The sequence below is a fragment of the Acanthochromis polyacanthus genome, chromosome 23 (assembly GCF_021347895.1).
Source record: "Acanthochromis polyacanthus isolate Apoly-LR-REF ecotype Palm Island chromosome 23, KAUST_Apoly_ChrSc, whole genome shotgun sequence".
NCBI classification, from domain to species: domain Eukaryota; kingdom Metazoa; phylum Chordata; class Actinopteri; family Pomacentridae; genus Acanthochromis; species Acanthochromis polyacanthus.
In genome coordinates this window covers 18018034-18035592 of record NC_067135.1, presented here as the reverse complement: position 1 = coordinate 18035592, position 17559 = coordinate 18018034, and the positions used below count along the sequence as shown (strand labels likewise).

Genomic DNA, 17559 nt, shown 5'->3' with positions numbered 1-17559 from the left:
TTGTTGATTAACATAATTATTTAAAAAAACAAACTAATGAAACAGGGCTGGACAAAAATGATGGTACCCATAACTTAATATTTTGTTGCACAACCTTTTGAGGCAATCACTGCAATTAAACGATTTCTGTATTTGTCAATGAGCGTTCTGCAGCTGTCAACAGGTATTTTGGCCCACTCCTCATGAGCAAACAGCTCCAGTTGTCTCAGGTTTGATGGGTGTCTTCTCCAAATGGCATGTTTCAGCTCCTTCCACATATGTTCAATGGGATTCAGATCTGGGCTCATAGAAGGCCACTTTAGAATAGTCCAACGCTTTTCTCTCAGCCATTCTTGGGTGTTTTTGGCTGTGTGTTTTGGATCGTTGTCCTGTTGGAAGACCCATGACCTGCGACTGAGACCAAGCTTTCTGACACTAGGCAGCAGATTTCTCTCCAGAATGCCTTGATAGTCTTCAGATTTCATCGTACCTTGCACACTTTCAAGACACCCTGTGCCAGATGCAGCAAAGCAGCCCCAAAACATTACTGAGCCTCCTCCATGTTTCACCGTAGGGACAGTGTTCTTTTCTTCGTATGCTTGGTTTTTAGTCTATGAACATAGAGTTGATGTGCCTTACCAAAAAGCTCCAGTTTGGTCTCATCTGTCCAAAGGACATTCTCCCAGAAGCTTTGTGGCTTGTCAACATGCATTTTTGCAAATTCCAGTCTGGCTTTTTTATGAGTTTTTTTCAGCAGTGGTGTCCTCCTTGGTCGTCTCCCATGAAGTCCACTTTGGCTCAAACAACGACGAATGGTGCGATCTGACACTGATGTACCTTGGCCTTGGAGTTCACCTTTAATTTCTTTGGAGGTTGCTCTGGGCTCTTTGGATACAATTCCAACGATCCGTCTCTTCAATTTGTCATCAATTTTCCTCTTGCGGCCACGTCCAGGGAGGTTGGCTACTGTCCCGTGGGTCTTGAACTTCTGAATAATATGAGCCACTGTTGTCACAGGAACTTCAAGCTGTTTAGAGATGGTCTTATAGCCTTTACCTTTAAGATGTTTGTCTATAATTTTTTTTCGGATGTCCTGGGACAATTCTCTCCTTCGCTTTCTGTTGTCCATGTTCAGTGTGGTACACACCTTTTCACCAAACAGCAGGGTGACTACTTGTCTCCCTTTAAATAGGCAGACTGACTGATTATGAGTTTGGAAACACCTGTGATGTCAATTAAATGACACACCTGAGTTAATCATGTCACTCTGGTCAAATAGTTTTCAATCTTTTATAGAGGTACCATCATTTTTGTCCAGGCCTGTTTCATTAGTTTGTTTTTTAAATAATTATGTTAATCAACAATTCAAAAGTAATGGCTGTTTTTGATTATTTAATTTTCAATAAATTTTTATTTATTGTTACTTTTGTGAGTTTCAAGTGATTTCAGTGAGAATTGTGGGGTTTTCCTTCTTTAACTGAGGGGTACCAACAATTTTGTCCACGTGTGTATGTTGATAAAACTGTCTCTCTTTGATTTTTTTTTTTTCCCCCACAGAGACTTTCCAGATCATGCGACAGACCAGAGCCCATGAAGGCAGTGTGTTCACTCTGTGGACCCTGCACGGCGGCGGTCTGCTCAGCGGAGGAGGGAAGGACCGCAAGATCATCCGCTGGAGCGCCGACCTGGCACCTGAGAGAGAGTGTGAGGTGAACCACAGCTGTATGTGTGTGATTTGCTGGAGGAGACTTGTGTTAAGTTGCATTCAGGTAAGAGGGGAAGGCTTGGTGATTAATGGGATTATTCGTCCAGATTCCAGAAAAGTATGGTGCAGTTCGTACCATCGCAGACGTGGATGAAGAGGAGCTGTTAGTTGGTACAACCCGAAATGCCATCCTCAGAGGAACGTTCTCAGATGGGTTTGTGGCCATAGTGCAGGTAAGCTAACAACCTAGACATACGTACACACGTGGACAAAATTGTTGGTACCCCTCAGTTAAAGAAGGAAAAACCCACAATTCTCACTGAAATCACTTGAAACTCACAAAAGTAACAATAAATAAAAATTTATTGAAAATTAAATAATCAAAATCAGCCATTACTTTTGAATTGTTGATTAACATAATTATTTAAAAAAACAAACTAATGAAATAGGGCTGGACAAAAATGATGGTACCCATAACTTAATATTTTGTTGCACAACCTTTTGAGGCAATCACTGCAATTAAACGATTTCTGTATTTGTCAATGAGCGTTCTGCAGCTGTCAACAGGTATTTTGGCCCACTCCTCATGAGCAAACAGCTCCAGTTGTCTCAGGTTTGATGGGTGTCTTCTCCAAATGGCATGTTTCAGCTCCTTCCACATATGTTCAATGGGATTCAGATCTGGGCTCATAGAAGGCCACTTTAGAATAGTCCAACGCTTTTCTCTCAGCCATTCTTGGGTGTTTTTGGCTGTGTGTTTTGGATCATTGTCCTGTTGGAAGACCCATGACCTGCGACTGAGACCAAGCTTTCTGACACTTGGCAGCACATTTCTCTCCAGAATGCCTTGATAGTCTTCAGATTTCATCGTACCTTGCACACTTTCAAGACACCCTGTGCCAGATGCAGCAAAGCAGCCCCAAAACATTACTGAGCCTCCTCCATGTTTCACCGTAGGGACAGTGTTCTTTTCTTCGTATGCTTGGTTTTTGAGTCTATGAACATAGAGTTGATGTGCCTTACCAAAAAGCTCCAGTTTGGTCTCATCTGTCCAAAGGACATTCTCCCAGAAGCTTTGTGGCTTGTCAACATGCATTTTTGCAAATTCCAGTCTCGTTTTTTTATGAGTTTTTTTTCAGCAGTGGTGTCCTCCTTGGTCGTCTCCCATGAAGTCCACTTTGGCTCAAACAACGACGAATGGTGCGATCTGACACTGATGTACCTTGGCCTTGGAGTTCACCTTTAATTTCTTTGGAGGTTGCTCTGGGCTCTTTGGATACAATTCCAACGATCCGTCTCTTCAATTTGTCATCAATTTTCCTCTTGCGGCCACGTCCAGGGAGGTTGGCTACTGTCCCGTGGGTCTTGAACTTCTGAATAATATGAGCCACTGTTGTCACAGGAACTTCAAGCTGTTTAGAGATGGTCTTATAGCCTTTACCTTTAAGATGTTTGTCTATAATTTTTTTTTGGATGTCCTGGGACAATTCTCTCCTTCGCTTTCTGTTGTCCATGTTCAGTGTGGTACACACCTTTTCACCAAACAGCAGGGTGACTACTTGTCTCCCTTTAAATAGGCAGACTGACTGATTATGAGTTTGGAAACACCTGTGATGTCAATTAAATGACACACCTGAGTTAATCATGTCACTCTGGTCAAATAGTTTTCAATCTTTTATAGAGGTACCATCATTTTTGTCCAGGCCTGTTTCATTAGTTTGTTTTTTTAAATAATTATGTTAATCAACAATTCAAAAGTAATGGCTGTTTTTGATTATTTAATTTTCAATAAATTTTTATTTATTGTTACTTTTGTGAGTTTCAAGTGATTTCAGTGAGAATTGTGGGTTTTTCCTTCTTTAACTGAGGGGTACCAACAATTTTGTCCACGTGTGTAGATGTGCCCTGCCAGTCTAAAGCTTGAACACACCTTCTCATTCTCTTCAATGTTTTTTTCTTTATTGTTACTACTAGAATCTAAAATATGAAACATGTTTTGACTTATTTCACACTTTTTGGTTGCTGCTTAATTCCATCTGTGTTCATTCACAGTTTTGATGCCTTCAGTGAGAATTTACAATGAAAATAAAGAAAAAACATTGAATGAGAAGGTGTGTCCAAACAGTTGACTGGTAGTGTACATTCATCTTGTCTTGTTTTGGATGTTTAGGGGTGACAAATGCTGTAGTATATGTTGCATGCATTGAACCAGGAACACACATTTTGGAAGATACAGTAGTTTGTAGTTACTTTCTCTGACCTGGTGTTAGATTAGAGACTTCAACCTCATTCCAAAATAAGGTTTAAGTCTTTAGCCCAACTAGTGGGTCATAGAAACCACGCCATCAGTATGCTGTATCAGTATAAGTGTTTAATAGAAAAGAACAGTGAAATTTTACAACATGAACCCAATACAAAATTCTCACCAGTAAAATATGAAGGAGGAGGGCTGAGTCGCTTTGCTAGTTTTGAGCATCTAGCTAATGGTAATAGTTAGCTTGCAGGCTAATGGTAGCTAGCTGGTGAGCGGAGTCCCGTTCTGCTTTGTGCCGTCATTTGCTAACTACATTGCTGACTAGTTAACGAAGGTCGGAGGGACTTATGTTAGCTGGTAGTCTGGAGCGTTTAGTTAGCCGCTCCGCGTCATTAATGTGTCATTTTATTAATTTGTTTTAAGGCTACATCTTTACCATAATTTATGGTAAAGTGTACATTTTTCAGTTCAAATGTATTTTTCCTTGAGTTTTCACATTTGTTCAAACATAATTTCCACAATTAAAACCATATTGTTTTCTCATTCCCACAATTAAATATATATTTCAGTTGTGGTACACTTCTCTGTTGATTCCACCTCCTAATGCCAGGAGAAAGTTAAAAGTCAAATGATGAAAAAATGAGAAAAAAACTAATTTATCTGGCCAACGTTAGTATATACAGGATATCTGTATTTACTGTATTTGTGTGTGTTCAGCTGTGTGCGCCTTTGGAAAATATACGAGCATTAAGCAAACGCTTAAAATTCTTAACTCTTTCACTCGGTTGTGTGTGTGTGTGTCTCAGGGACATGTAGATGAGATGTGGGGACTAGCCACACACCCCTCTCAGAACATCTTCCTCACCTGCGGTCATGACAGGCAGGTGTGTTTGTGGAACACGGAGGAACACAAACTAGACTGGTGCATCACCCTAGAGGTAGGACTCCAGTCTTCATACTTTAAGGACTTTATTTACAGTTGCAATATTTTTTTTAGCAATTTAAGTGCTTATATGTGAATAGATTTCTGTGTTCTCTGGCAGGAGTATGGGTTGTGTGCTGATTTCTGCCCTAATGGATCAGTGGTTTCAGTCGGCCTCAGCACAGGAAGGTACTCCAGCACAAAGTCTGGACAATTACACAACCTAAGCTGAAAAGAATGACATTAAATCATTTTATTTCTGTCTTTAATAGGAAATTCTGTACCTGAAAAACATTTAAAAATCTGTTTCTCTGTGTGTACACTACCAGTCAAAAATTTGGACACACCTCATTTAATGTTTTTTTCTTTATTTTCATGACTATTTACATTGTAAATTCTCACTGAAGGCATCAAAACCATGAATGAACGCATATGGACTTATGTAGTAAACCAAAAAGTGTTAAATAAGTCAAAACATGTTTTATATTTTAGATTCTTCAAAATAGCCACCCTTTGCTCTGATTACTGTTTTACACCACCTAGCATTGTCTGGATGAGCTTCAGTTAGACCATCATCATTTTAAACAGCCATTTTACCCTAAAAAGTGTTGCTAGCAAATGAGCAGCCTGCCTTCTATTGTCTTCTAATCACAGATAAGTCTCTCTCTGTCCTGATCCTGTCCAACTCTGTCCTGGTAAACCTCTTCCATTTCACTTCACAGGTGGATGGTCCTTGACCTGCTGACCAGGGAGGTGGTTTCTGAGTCCACTGATGGGAATGAGCAGCTGTCTGTCATGAGATATTCACCAGGTCGGTGGTCACAGCCAACTCTTTACTGTCAAACTCCTCCTAGTATTATGACTATAGAAATCACAGATACTTTTAACACCAGCCATGACAGCAGGAAAAGCTTTACAATCCCCTCCACAAATATTGGGTTCAAGCAAAAGGTGGTATCTTCTAAGTTGTGTATCAGATCCAGATGTAAATACCTGGAAATAAAAGGTGAAATGTTGATCTCTTGTCTCATACTCATGGTTTGATGCCAAACTGAAGTATTTTCAGTCTACAGCAAAGATAAAGGAGTTGGCCTCACTGTTCCATTACTTTTGGAGGGGAGTGTATGTAGTTTGACGGTGTGTTCATTATTCATCATTATCCATGTATTATTCCAGTATTTTTGTGGTTTGCTGATTAGCATTCTCATGCAATGCACATTCATGTTGAGATAGCACTGCAGCTCTGGAGAATAAAAATGATAAGTTCAGGAAACAGCCGGTAAATGCAGCATCAATTAAGATTGTTCCCAATATCCCAAAGGATACACACTGAAAAGCGCAGTGTGTTTGTCATTTGTTACTACGGATGTCAGGAAGTTATCCAAAAAAAATTCTAAATAGGAGGTTATTGTTTCTTTGGGTATTTCTGCATATACACTACTGTTCAAAAGTTTGTGGTCACTAAGAAATGTCCTTACACTGGAAAAAACACCCTTTTCAAAACCAGAAAAAAAAAAACTTATTTCAAGGAACTTTTACCTTGAAATAAGTGAAAAAAATCTGCCAATAGAACAAGTGAAAAATGTCTCGGTAAGATTTCTTGAAATAAGATGTGATATTTAGAATAATGAGATCTTAAAATTAGCTAAGGAAACTTAATTTATACTTTATTTTACCAGGATTGTCACGTTTAGGTGTCTTAATCCTCCTTATTTCCAAAAAATATTGTTTCCTTGTCTGAAAAAAATCCAAAAACTCAGCAAAAAAATTACCCAAATTTTTAAAAAAAAAATTTGCACAATCTTCAGGAAGAAAATTCCTGAAAAGTTTCCCTCAAAAGTTTTACTTTAAAAAGAAATCCTCAAATTTGGCAAGAAATAAAAATTCAAAGAGCAAAAAACAAAAAAATGTAATATTTTCAAAAAATGAATAAAAATTTTCCAAAAAATCCTAAGAATATCTAAAGTGATTCCATATATATCAGTAAAACTTCTAATACTTTCTTTCAGAGCATTCTGGAAAAAATCAACCAAAATCCAGCGAAATTTGCTGGATTTTGGTTGATTTTTTTTTCCCCCGAATGTTCTGAAAGAAACATGTTTTTAACATTTGTTTTTTTCCATTAAAAAATGTTTAAAAAATTTGAAAATGTCGAAATTTTCACTGTGAAATATATATATTTTCCCACATTTTTAAATTTTAAAATGCATCAATTTCACCTGCTGGACGACATGAGGGTTAAAACAAGATAATTTCAAGATTCTTTTACTTAACAAGATATTTAAGATGCATCGTCTTAAATCAAGTCCCTACATCTGCTGAAATGTCACTTGTTTGTTTTCTTTAGTGAATTTATCTTAAATCAAGTGGGATGAGACATTTTGACTAAAAATAAGACAAACAGACTTGGTAAGATTTTGAGTTTTTGCAGTGTAATTCTGAAAGAAAAGCAGTTTTTTTTATTTCAGTGAAGATTAAATGAATCAGAAATCCAGTCTAGACATTGTTAAAGTGGTAAATGACTATTTTAGCTGGAAACAGCTGATTTTTAATGGAATATCTCCATAGGGGTACAGAGGAACATTTCCAGCAACCATCACTCCTGTGTTCTAATCCTACATTGTGTTAGCTAATGGTGCTGAAAGGTTCATTGATGATTAGAAAACCCTTGTGTAATTATGTTAGCACATGAAAAAAGTGTTTTCATGGAAAACATGTAATCAGTCAAACCTTTATTGTCGTTGCACACTTTCATATACAATGGTAGTGTGTGGTAGCCTAGCCGCGCTAGACCCAGGTCTGAAGACGCAAGAGTCTAGGAACTCTCGACAGGGAGGGAGACGGGCTAAAAGGTTGTCTTTCAAATCACTCTGCAGCAATCGGTAAGTATACAACCAATCAGCGCAACGAATAGGCTGACGTAGTTCCTAGAGCGCCGGAAATCAGAGGATGCGGTAGTTCGGTGAAGCCTTATTTATCTTTCTTATCTTATCCTTTGCTTATCTTTCTAGTTAAATTTTAGCTTCAAATCTTTAAGGGCTGTGGCCAAAGCCGAGTCGAAAGATAACGGTTTATTGTGCGCAGCCATCTTCTTGTTTATCCTTGTTTCTATGGTTGTTTCCGGTTGTTTCTGTCAGAATCGTCACGCCTCTGTCGTCACTTAGTTACGCCCGCCTTCTGACTCTACACTTCATGGTGATTCCTTGGCCAGTTTTAGGAGAATCCAACCTCGAGGCTTACCGAGGGTAACTAGACCTAGCCTAGCTTAGCTAGACTGTATTCCCGTTATAAGGGATATACGCGAATACGGTCTAGCCCTCCTCCATTGACACATTTTGACAGGTTTTCAAGCTCCGAGCAGATCAGACCGAACCAATCAGAGCACCAGAGGCGGGAGTTAACGATGCGTCATCTTCAGGGCCGAGTTGGCGACCGCAACAGAGCGAGGTTTCTCTCGTGCGCTTTCCTCTGTTTTGCACGGGCTGAATTTGTCCTTAAAACCTCAACAACAAGCAGCTCTTAAAGCTTTTCTTTTTAAAAAGGATGTATTTTTAATTCCGGCAGGCTGTACGATAGAATGCGTAATGCTGCCCTTCACTGTTGAAAGGGAGAGCTTAGATTTTCCTCAGGACCCCTGTACGGCGAAGGAAGCTGTTAAAACTACAAAACATCATGGCGGAAAGGCAATTGTTAGGTCGCTTAGTGATTGCGTCACACATGTGTTACGCTGATTGGCTCTCTCCAATTCAAGCTGTGATCGGTAGTCCCGCCTCTGGGCTAGATTTGGTTCAATGGAGCAGTTCCAGACTGACTTTATGTGTATTTGTAATACACAATATAAAGGCTGTCTGGTCCCCAGGCAAAACTAGACCCACCCTGGCAGAGAATTAAATTCGTTGCCGTGGGTTGTCTAGCGCGGCTAGGCTAAGTGTGTGGGTGTGTCTAGTAGAAAATAAACATGAGACAATAAAACTGTAAACAAGAAGGGGTGGCATGCAACAAAGGACTTGGACTTAAAGCTCTGTGGAAATCCCCCTTTAACTGTGTGAATGGTCTCTCTTGTGTTTTCAGATGGCAGCTTTTTAGCTGTGGGCTCTCATGACAACTTCATCTACATCTACAATGTGACAGAGAGTGGTCGGCGTTACATCCGCTTTGGGAAGTGTAATGTGAGTTGAATATCAAATATATCTTTTATTGTGTTCATTTCTTTCATGGGTTTTGTCCAGTTTTACCATACAAAGCAAAGGTTATCACCAGATTTGGTTGTACTTTGAATTTGTTTTCTTGTCAACAAACCCTGTATCTAAACTCAATCCACATACAGCGTCCTGCTGCCACAGATACTCACTAGAGCACCAAATGTGAGTTAAACTGCTGCTGAAAATAGTCAAAGTAAATGCACTATTTCCTCCCGTTTGAGTGACTTGTTAAAAACAGACCTCTTCATGCTTCCATATTTTTAGCACATTGAGCACACATTAGCCTCCTCCATTGAGCTGGTTAGCTTCCTGTTGGCTCCCCATGCACTTGAATGTGACGGTATCAAATATGCAGCTCTTCTAGACATTCCACATGCCATGACAACGTATATATTCAATACGAATTATACCGAAAAAAAAATGCCCCTCTCAAAACAAGAAAAGCTCATTTATTTCAGGGAAATTTTACCTTGAAATAAGTGACAAAATCTGCCAATAGAACAAGTAAAAAATGGGTTGGTAAGATTTCTTAAAATAAGGTATGATATTTAGAATGTTGCGATCTTAAAATTAGCTGGGAAATCTTATTTTAAGCTATATTTTAGCAGGATTTTCAAGCTTAGGTGTCTTGAAATAAGCCAGACTTGCTAAAAAAAATAGCGTTTTTTTCACTTAAAAATAGATTTTTGCTTTCATGTAACCTCCTAATTTGAGATGTATTAAACTTATTTTGTGTTTTCTTGTAAGATACAACTCAAAACAAGATCATTTCAAGATTGTTTGACTTAAGAGGATATTTATGATGCTTTGTCTTAAAACAAGTCCCTCCATCTTGCTGAAATGTCACTTGTTAAGTGAATTTATCTTAAATCAAATGGGATGAGACATTTTGACTAAAAATAAGACAGATAGACTTGATGAGATTTAGAGTTTTTGCAGTGTAAAATAGTGACTTTACTGTCACCGGATTTGTGACGCTTAGAAAAACAAACACAGCTCTAGTAGGAACCTTTAAACTTGGAGCTGAGACAGGGTTGGTGCGTTAGAAAGTACTGACAGATGGAGCAACACATTGTTGGTTCTAAGTGTTACATAGGATTTGTTGACAGTAAGAAAAATCCTGAATAAAACGAGGGCTATCTTGAAAGGCTTAAACTAATGTGTCACCGTCTCTGCTTGTCTGTCCAATCAGGGTCACTCCAGCTTCATAACTCACCTGGACTGGTCCAAAGATGGGAAGTACATCATGTCTAATTCAGGCGACTATGAGATCCTTTACTGTAAGTAAATGTGCAGAACTGTCCAAAGTTATAGAAATAAGGTGAAGATGCTTTATGTCATGAATTATTACTAATCAGTGAAGTGAGTCAGTCAGGTAAGAGGAAAAAAAACTAAAATCAGATCAATATTTGCTGTGAGTAACCTTTGCTTTTAACCCTCCTGTTGTCCTCATTTACGGGCAGCAAAAAATATTGTTTCCTTTATGTGAAAAAAAATCCAAAAATCAAGCAAAAAAATCCCCCAAATTTCTGAAAATTTGCAAAATTTTCAGGAAGAAAATTCCAATAATTCCTTAAAAGTTTTATTTTAAAAAAATCCCCCAAAGTTGGCAAGAAAATTCTTGTAAATATTTTCAAAAAAATGAGTAAAAATCTTCCAAAAAAATTCCTAAAAATATCTAAAGTGATTACATATATATCAGTATACTTTTAATATTTTCTTCAAGAACATTCACAAAAAATCAACCAAAATCCAGAAAAATTTGCTGGATTTTGCTTCATTTTTTTTTGTGAATATTCTTAAAGAAACATTTTTAACATTTTTATTTTTCCACCAAAAATGTTCAGAGATTTCCCAAAAATGTTGAAAATGTGGACATCAGAAGTTTCACTATGAAATTATGTATTTTTTCCACATTTTCAAACTTAAAAATGGGTCCGTTTTGACCCGCAGGACGACACGAGGGTTAAACCAGCAGCAGTTGTCCTCAGTTACAACTCCACACAGATTCTCGAGGTACTTGGCAGGTTGGTTGGAACCAGAGATCTTCTGTGGATTTAAGCTGTCTCTATTTTGTCTTTCTTTTCAAGTAATCCCTTCTTTATGACTGGCTGTATGTTTGGACTTGTCCCGCTGCAGAATGGATTTCAGGCGATCAGCGGGATAAGAATCTAACTTCTAAACAGCCTAAAGCTTTTGACAGCTCCATTCCTTTTTTGCATTCAAATCCTCAGTCAGCATGACTTCTGATCTACATTTGTGACTTGCATTGTGCTTTAACAGGGGACATAGCAGCAGGCTGTAAGCTGTTGAGGAACCGCTATGAGAGCAAGGACAGAGAATGGGCCTCCTACACCTGTGTGCTGGGCTTCCATGTCATGGGTGAGAAGTGCAATATTTCTGTCCTTTCAGTTGGTAGTGTGTTATGTATGACCCAAGCATCACGGTGTTATCGGAGGGAAACTGATATCTGTGTTGCTGTGGTGTTCAGGTGTGTGGTTGGAGGGCTCAGACGGCACAGACATTAACGCCCTGTGTCGCTCTCATGATGAGAGGATGGTGGCCGTGGCTGATGACTTCTGTAAGGTGCATCTCTTCCAGTACCCCTGTCCCAAACCTAAGGTAACACTTGTTCAGATTATCTTTTTATGTACTTTTCAGTTTGATTCATTTTCTTTTTATATAGCACAGATTTACAACATGTCATCTGAAATCGCTCAGCATAATAAAGCACAGAGCACCGACCATAAGGATGATAAACAGAACAGAAAACCCAACAACGCAAAGATGCCTTTAGATTCCCTATGAGCAACAGTGGGAAGGAACGAAAAAAAACCCTTGGAATAGAGAGTGGGAAAATAAACTCTGACAGAACCAGGCACAGGGAAGGCGACCACCTGCCTCGACCTGTTGGGTAATGTGGGGATGAGGGGGTGACGATAGCAGGTGGTGAGGCCAGTGACTGCAGATCAGAGATGTGTAGCTCCAGATCCACAGACATCTGTGGAAAGAACAAACGCAAGATGCAATGCAATAGTGGTATATAATCCTAACTCTGTAACCATATAGAGAGAAGAGAGGAGCCCAGTGCATCATGGGAATCCCCCAGCAGTCTATACCGATATCAGCATAACTAAATGACAGCTCAGGTGATCCTGAGCGACCCTAGCTATAAGTTTTATCAAATAGGAAAGTTCTATTAATCTTAAAGGTAGAGAGGGTTTCTGCCTCCTGGGCTCATTCCACAACAGAGAAGCTGATAACTGAAGGCTCTGCCTCCTATTCTGCTTCTGGAAACCACAAGTAAACCTGCATTCTGAGAGCCAAGGGCTCTGTTAGGAAGATCTACTTTTATTTCTAACTACTCCTCCAAGGAACATGGCAGAGTTATGTGATGATCGGCGTACGTTTGTTTGTCTGTCAGCAACATTACTCAAAAATGGACTAACGGATTTGGATGAAATTTTCAGGGAAGGTCAGAAATGACACAAGGACCAAGTGATTAGATTTTGGCAGTGATGCGGCTTATAGTCTGAATTCACGGATTTGTTAAAGATTTCTGTATCATTACGAGATCGCGGCACGGTGTCACTGTAACCATGACAACAAGTGAACACTACGTCAGCTGCCCGCTGATGATCACATGATTGTGATCTTGCTACAAATCCACCACTGCTGACTTATTGGGACTTTATCCATTGGAGATGATACAAGCAACAATTGATTAAATTTTGGGGGTGTTTCCGAGTCCCATCAATTCCCACCGCCTGCTGCATATTTAGATTATACGATTCGGTATCCATACATAACGTACACATGCATAACACACGACTGTGCTCAGCGCAATGTCATTTTTTATTAAAGATTTCATCCGTCAGAAATCATACGACTGAGCAGCCTTTGCAGAGTACAGCGCTCTCTGAGTGCTTTTCTTGTTACTTTTGTTTTTATTTGTGAACACAGCTTGAAATAATTAGACTGTTTAAAGATTTAGAAACAGTCAAAAGCACAAGTCCTGTCATATTAACTGCAGACGAAATGTCTCGCTTTCTGCTCTATTTCAAATTAATGCCAAGAGGTCCCTTCTAACATGGTAATACTCTTCTAAAGACAAGGAGGTGAAGGGTGGACTAGAATGTTATGAGGATTCCCCTGTGCTCATCAAAAATGGACTCTTTCTTTCCTCTCCAGGCACCAAGCCACAGGTATGAAGGCCATGGCAGCCACGTCACCAACGTCTGCTTCACCCACAGTGACTCTCACTTACTCTCCATGGGCGGAAAGGATACCTGCATCCTCCAGTGGAAGGTGTTCGGGGCAGGGGACAGCAGAGAGAGACTGGCCTCGGCCTCAGTCTCGTCCACCTCCACCAGCTCTCCAGAACCTGTCACTGGCTAAACAAGGCCGGTGTTGTTCACCGTGAAGGAGGCGGGCTGTTTCCTCACAGCCACAAACGTGTGGAAGTCAGTTGTTGGCTTAGTTTGACCTTTGTGGTGCCACTGCTGTCAGTTTCATGCAGAACATGCCGAGGAATCCTCTGCAGGAGGAGCATCCACATTAATGTTATGCTTTAATCATGTAAATTCTTGTGAAACTGGAAAGTGCGATACTTCCATTAATACAGAATGTTTGTTGTTCTGTTGCATATGTGGTGAGGACCACTGGAAGCAGTTGTGCGCGTTTGCTGGTGCAAAACATGGCTTCTGTGGTGACTTGGATTTCAGTGAATATCCCGATGTTTAAGTCTGTCTTGTTTACCAAACTTACCAAAGTGCTGCATTGTGACCATCATGCCTATACAGATGTTTGCATACAAATGCTTTTCCACATTTTTAACATTTTCAACAGTGTTTGGATAACATCTCAGCTGATACTTTGACTTTTTGTATGCTAACATTAGAAAGACTGTGACAAACCTGTTCCACTGAAATCAGCTCAGCATCTCTTACTTCTTAACTTTCTCATAAAGTAGATCATTACACTTGAAAATGATTCCTTTAGTACGTTTTTATATATATTTAAAACAACGCTGGCCATACTGTGATGTTCGATCGGTCAAGCTCCCATTAAATAAGTGAAGACTGGAGTGTGTGTTGTGTGTTAATTGTCACTAGTGGGCAGTGCTGCTCCAGGAACTGTGAGCTGATGAACTGCACGTTTTTGAACCGTATGTTCCAGATAAAGACACCCCAGACTGAACCCCAGAAGTTAAAATTCGGCCCAAACAAAGGTGTTTTCATTGAATAAGACAGCAGGTAAATCGATTTTTTTTCAACCTGTGGGTCACAAATTCCTCACAGTGCTGAAAATAATTCATTATTACAATCTTAAAATTGTGAGTTAGGTGTTTTATTTAAAATTATTCTGAATGAAATATATGAATAATATCCATTTTTACTGTTAAATATTGATTATATTATTGGATCATTACTAATGCATTGCCTTGTAAGCAGCATTTAAGAGTTAGCTATACAAGGTTTAGACTGATTTTATGTTTTTTGTAGTTTTGCCAGGAGTAACAAAAACATTTAAACACTGTTTAAACTTGGAGTAAGTCCATTTTTTTTCATTTTCCAATTCAAACCTAATGAATGTAACATTTCTACGACAGAACTATTTCATTAGATTTTTAAAATTCAAAATTGCTTCTAAATGTTTGCTCTTTTCCCACCTCAATCTAGAAGTCCATTTACAATCAGGCACGCTGTAAGATGCTTTGTCAACATTTTGATTTTTAAAGTTAAATTCAATTATTAGTTAAAATGTTCATTTAACACATTCTAAAATACAGTACTTCTGTTAAAATTGTGAGATGCAACATCAGAATAACTGAGATACAGGCAAATATTTTGTTTTTCTAAGGTCAAAATGATGATAAACTCTTTTTTAGACAGATCAGATGCTGTTTTGCATGACTGTTTCAGTTAAATTAATGAAACCGTAGGTTAAAAGGATACAGAATCAAATTTCCATGGCAAAGAAAGAATAGACAAACCATAGCAAGTCAAAAATGACAGTAATCCACTGACTTTGAGCCACTTTTATGAGATACCAAGTCATCATATAATGAGATATTAAATACAAAATATGAGTACAGTAATGAAGTATGAATGAATGAAGTAGACTACCGTTCAAAAGTTTGAGGTCACTTAGAAATGTCCTCATTTTTTAAAGAAAAGCATTTTTTTCAATGAAGATGACATTAAATAAATCAGAAATACAGTCTAGGCATTGTTAATGTGGTAAATGACTATTCTAGATTGAAATGACTGATTTTTAATGGAATATCTCCATAGGGGTACAGAGGAACATTTCCAGCAACCATCACTCCTGTGTTCTAATGCTACATTGTGTTAACTAATGGTGTTGTTAGCACATGAATAAAAGTGTGAGTTTTATGGAAAATATTAAACTTCCTGGGTGACCCCAAACTTTTGCAGGGTAGTGTATTTATTTTTTTCTACCATAATGTCTTAAGTCATAAGTTTTTCCTTACTGTTTGTTATTGAATATTGACTTAAACATGTGAAACTGGTGTTATAACATTATTGTTGGTCTCTTACTTAACTGACGATAATATCGAAACCAACGAAATTACTTTGGGGCCTTCGAGATTTTATTTTGACGGATTGTGTTTCTGTACTGCTCCTCTTGCTTTTCTTCCTCTTTATTTTTTCTGAGTGTGTAATATACAGACGTGTTTGCATGTAAAAGTAATTCCCCAATTTTCTGAAAGTGCCTTTAAAGCACCGACAGTCACTTTTTGGCCCCCATAAAATACATGAAGTAACACACTTTATCCAGTTATTTCATAAACATGGTGTTTGTGTTATTAAACCGGCGCCAGAGAAATAGTTGTGAGATTCCGGAGATGGTCGACAATCTCCGAAGATGACGATTTGCGCACGAACGAAGGGGACAGTGAGTGTGTGTTTTCTGTGCGCGAGTGTGTGTGCTGAACTGAGCGGAGGTGAAGAAGAGGAGGATGAAGCTGGGAGCGGAGGATGGGAGGAAGAGTGGAGTAAGAGACAGGCTAGCTGTGTGTGAATGAGTGAGTGAGTGAGGAAGAGGAGAGGAAGGTCGTCCGAGGGACCGAAAACAAAGACTTGTATTTTTGGGGATAACCTCCGGAGCATTGCTAACGGAAACTTTCAACTTTTTACCCGCCACAGCTCGGATTGTTGTGCCCCGAGCCGGCTTTGTTTCGCGGCGGGGGTGTCTACGATAAATGAAGGAATAAAATAGATCCCCATCGACCTTTTCTAAGCGGGGAATACCCTGGGACTGCTTTTGATAAAGGTTACGAGAGAATGGCGGCCAACATGTACCGAGTGGGAGGTAAGGAATGTTTTACATTTTTAAGACACCCCCCCACACACACACAACGTGATTGTTCGTTTCGACAGCAAGGTGGCTAGTTAGCCGCTAGCTGTCGGTTATGTTAGCCGCTAACTAAAGCTAGCTCTTGCCTAGCGTCCGTACGTGCTTCCACTCTTGCATGGAAGAACGTCAAATCTATTAAAACATCCAACATTGTAATGTGACTGAGCCGATGGGCAAATAAATACACCATTATTGCTTAGTTCCTACACAGCTCGAGTCAGCCGGGCTGCTTCTGCATTCGGCATAGATATAATACGCCAAACAGTGTTTATTTTACGAAATTATCAACTTTTATAGCAAATCGATGTGATGTCCCGTATAGTCAGTGTCACCCACCGTACTGAACCGGTTCTGAAAGTTTGCATTTAATTTGAATTTTTTGCTGCCGAGTGGATATTTGAGCCTCACGAGTTGTATTTGTAGTTACAAGCAAGCGAAGTGACCGTAAATTGTCCCATTTTGTGACGCGGAGTCTGTACATATGGTAACGTCTTGGAAGCACAGACTGGTCTGTGCCTGGAGGTGAACACAATGCTGCTAGCATTAGCTGCTAGCTGTTGAGCGCCTGCATCTAACTAATTCTAGCGGCGTCTGCGGTAGCTTGCTAAAGCTGTCGGCTAGCGTCGTCGGTGGGGTGGGTTAATTCCATTATCTCCTCCGCCATATCACTTCACATGCAGCGTTAGCCGTGCTAACTTTGCTAAGTTTTGTTAGCTTAGCGGCACGTAGCATTACTGTCTGTAGTTAGCTAACGCTATGTGTTTGAACGGCGAGATTGTTTCTTATGCTTACATCTAAGTATTTTGTTAAGTATCTTGTGACTATTGAACATACTTTTAGATTAAAAAATAGGCAAATTAAGATCTCAAATTAAGATCTCAAATTCGTACTAAATCCCGGAAATTTGAACTAAGCTAGCTACCACCAACTTGGTGGTTACCATTGTAACATTTTCGGTGTCGGTGAGACTTCCCGTTTTCATAAGTAGCGGGATCTTCTTATCCACTAGATGGAAGCTACAGTACGTAAGAAAATAAAATTGTGCGAATCACTTTCACAGCATCCAGTCATATGACAAGTGTTTGTAAAATACAGTAAAATGTTGCAGGGTGAT

General features: G+C 39.2%; 2 protein-coding genes across 2 annotated transcripts in view; both read left to right on the top strand.

Moving 5' to 3' along the window:
* Positions 1 to 14148, top strand: part of eml3 (EMAP like 3) — a 55403-nt gene extending 41255 nt beyond the window's left edge. Inside the window, 10 exon segments of the mRNA XM_051943987.1 lie at positions 1537 to 1688; positions 1792 to 1917; positions 4745 to 4876; positions 4982 to 5049; positions 5583 to 5671; positions 8932 to 9029; positions 10255 to 10342; positions 11346 to 11444; positions 11554 to 11684; positions 13254 to 14148. Coding sequence (XP_051799947.1) covers positions 1537 to 1688; positions 1792 to 1917; positions 4745 to 4876; positions 4982 to 5049; positions 5583 to 5671; positions 8932 to 9029; positions 10255 to 10342; positions 11346 to 11444; positions 11554 to 11684; positions 13254 to 13460 — 1190 coding nt within the window. The 3' untranslated portion in view covers positions 13461 to 14148.
* A 1825-nt stretch (positions 14149 to 15973) lies between these two features.
* Positions 15974 to 17559, top strand: part of mta2 (metastasis associated 1 family, member 2) — a 35673-nt gene continuing 34087 nt past the window's right edge. Inside the window, exon 1 of the mRNA XM_022215586.2 lies at positions 15974 to 16400. Within this exon, the coding sequence (XP_022071278.1) occupies positions 16373 to 16400 (28 nt within the window). The 5' untranslated portion in view covers positions 15974 to 16372. The remainder of the gene's footprint in view (positions 16401 to 17559) is intronic.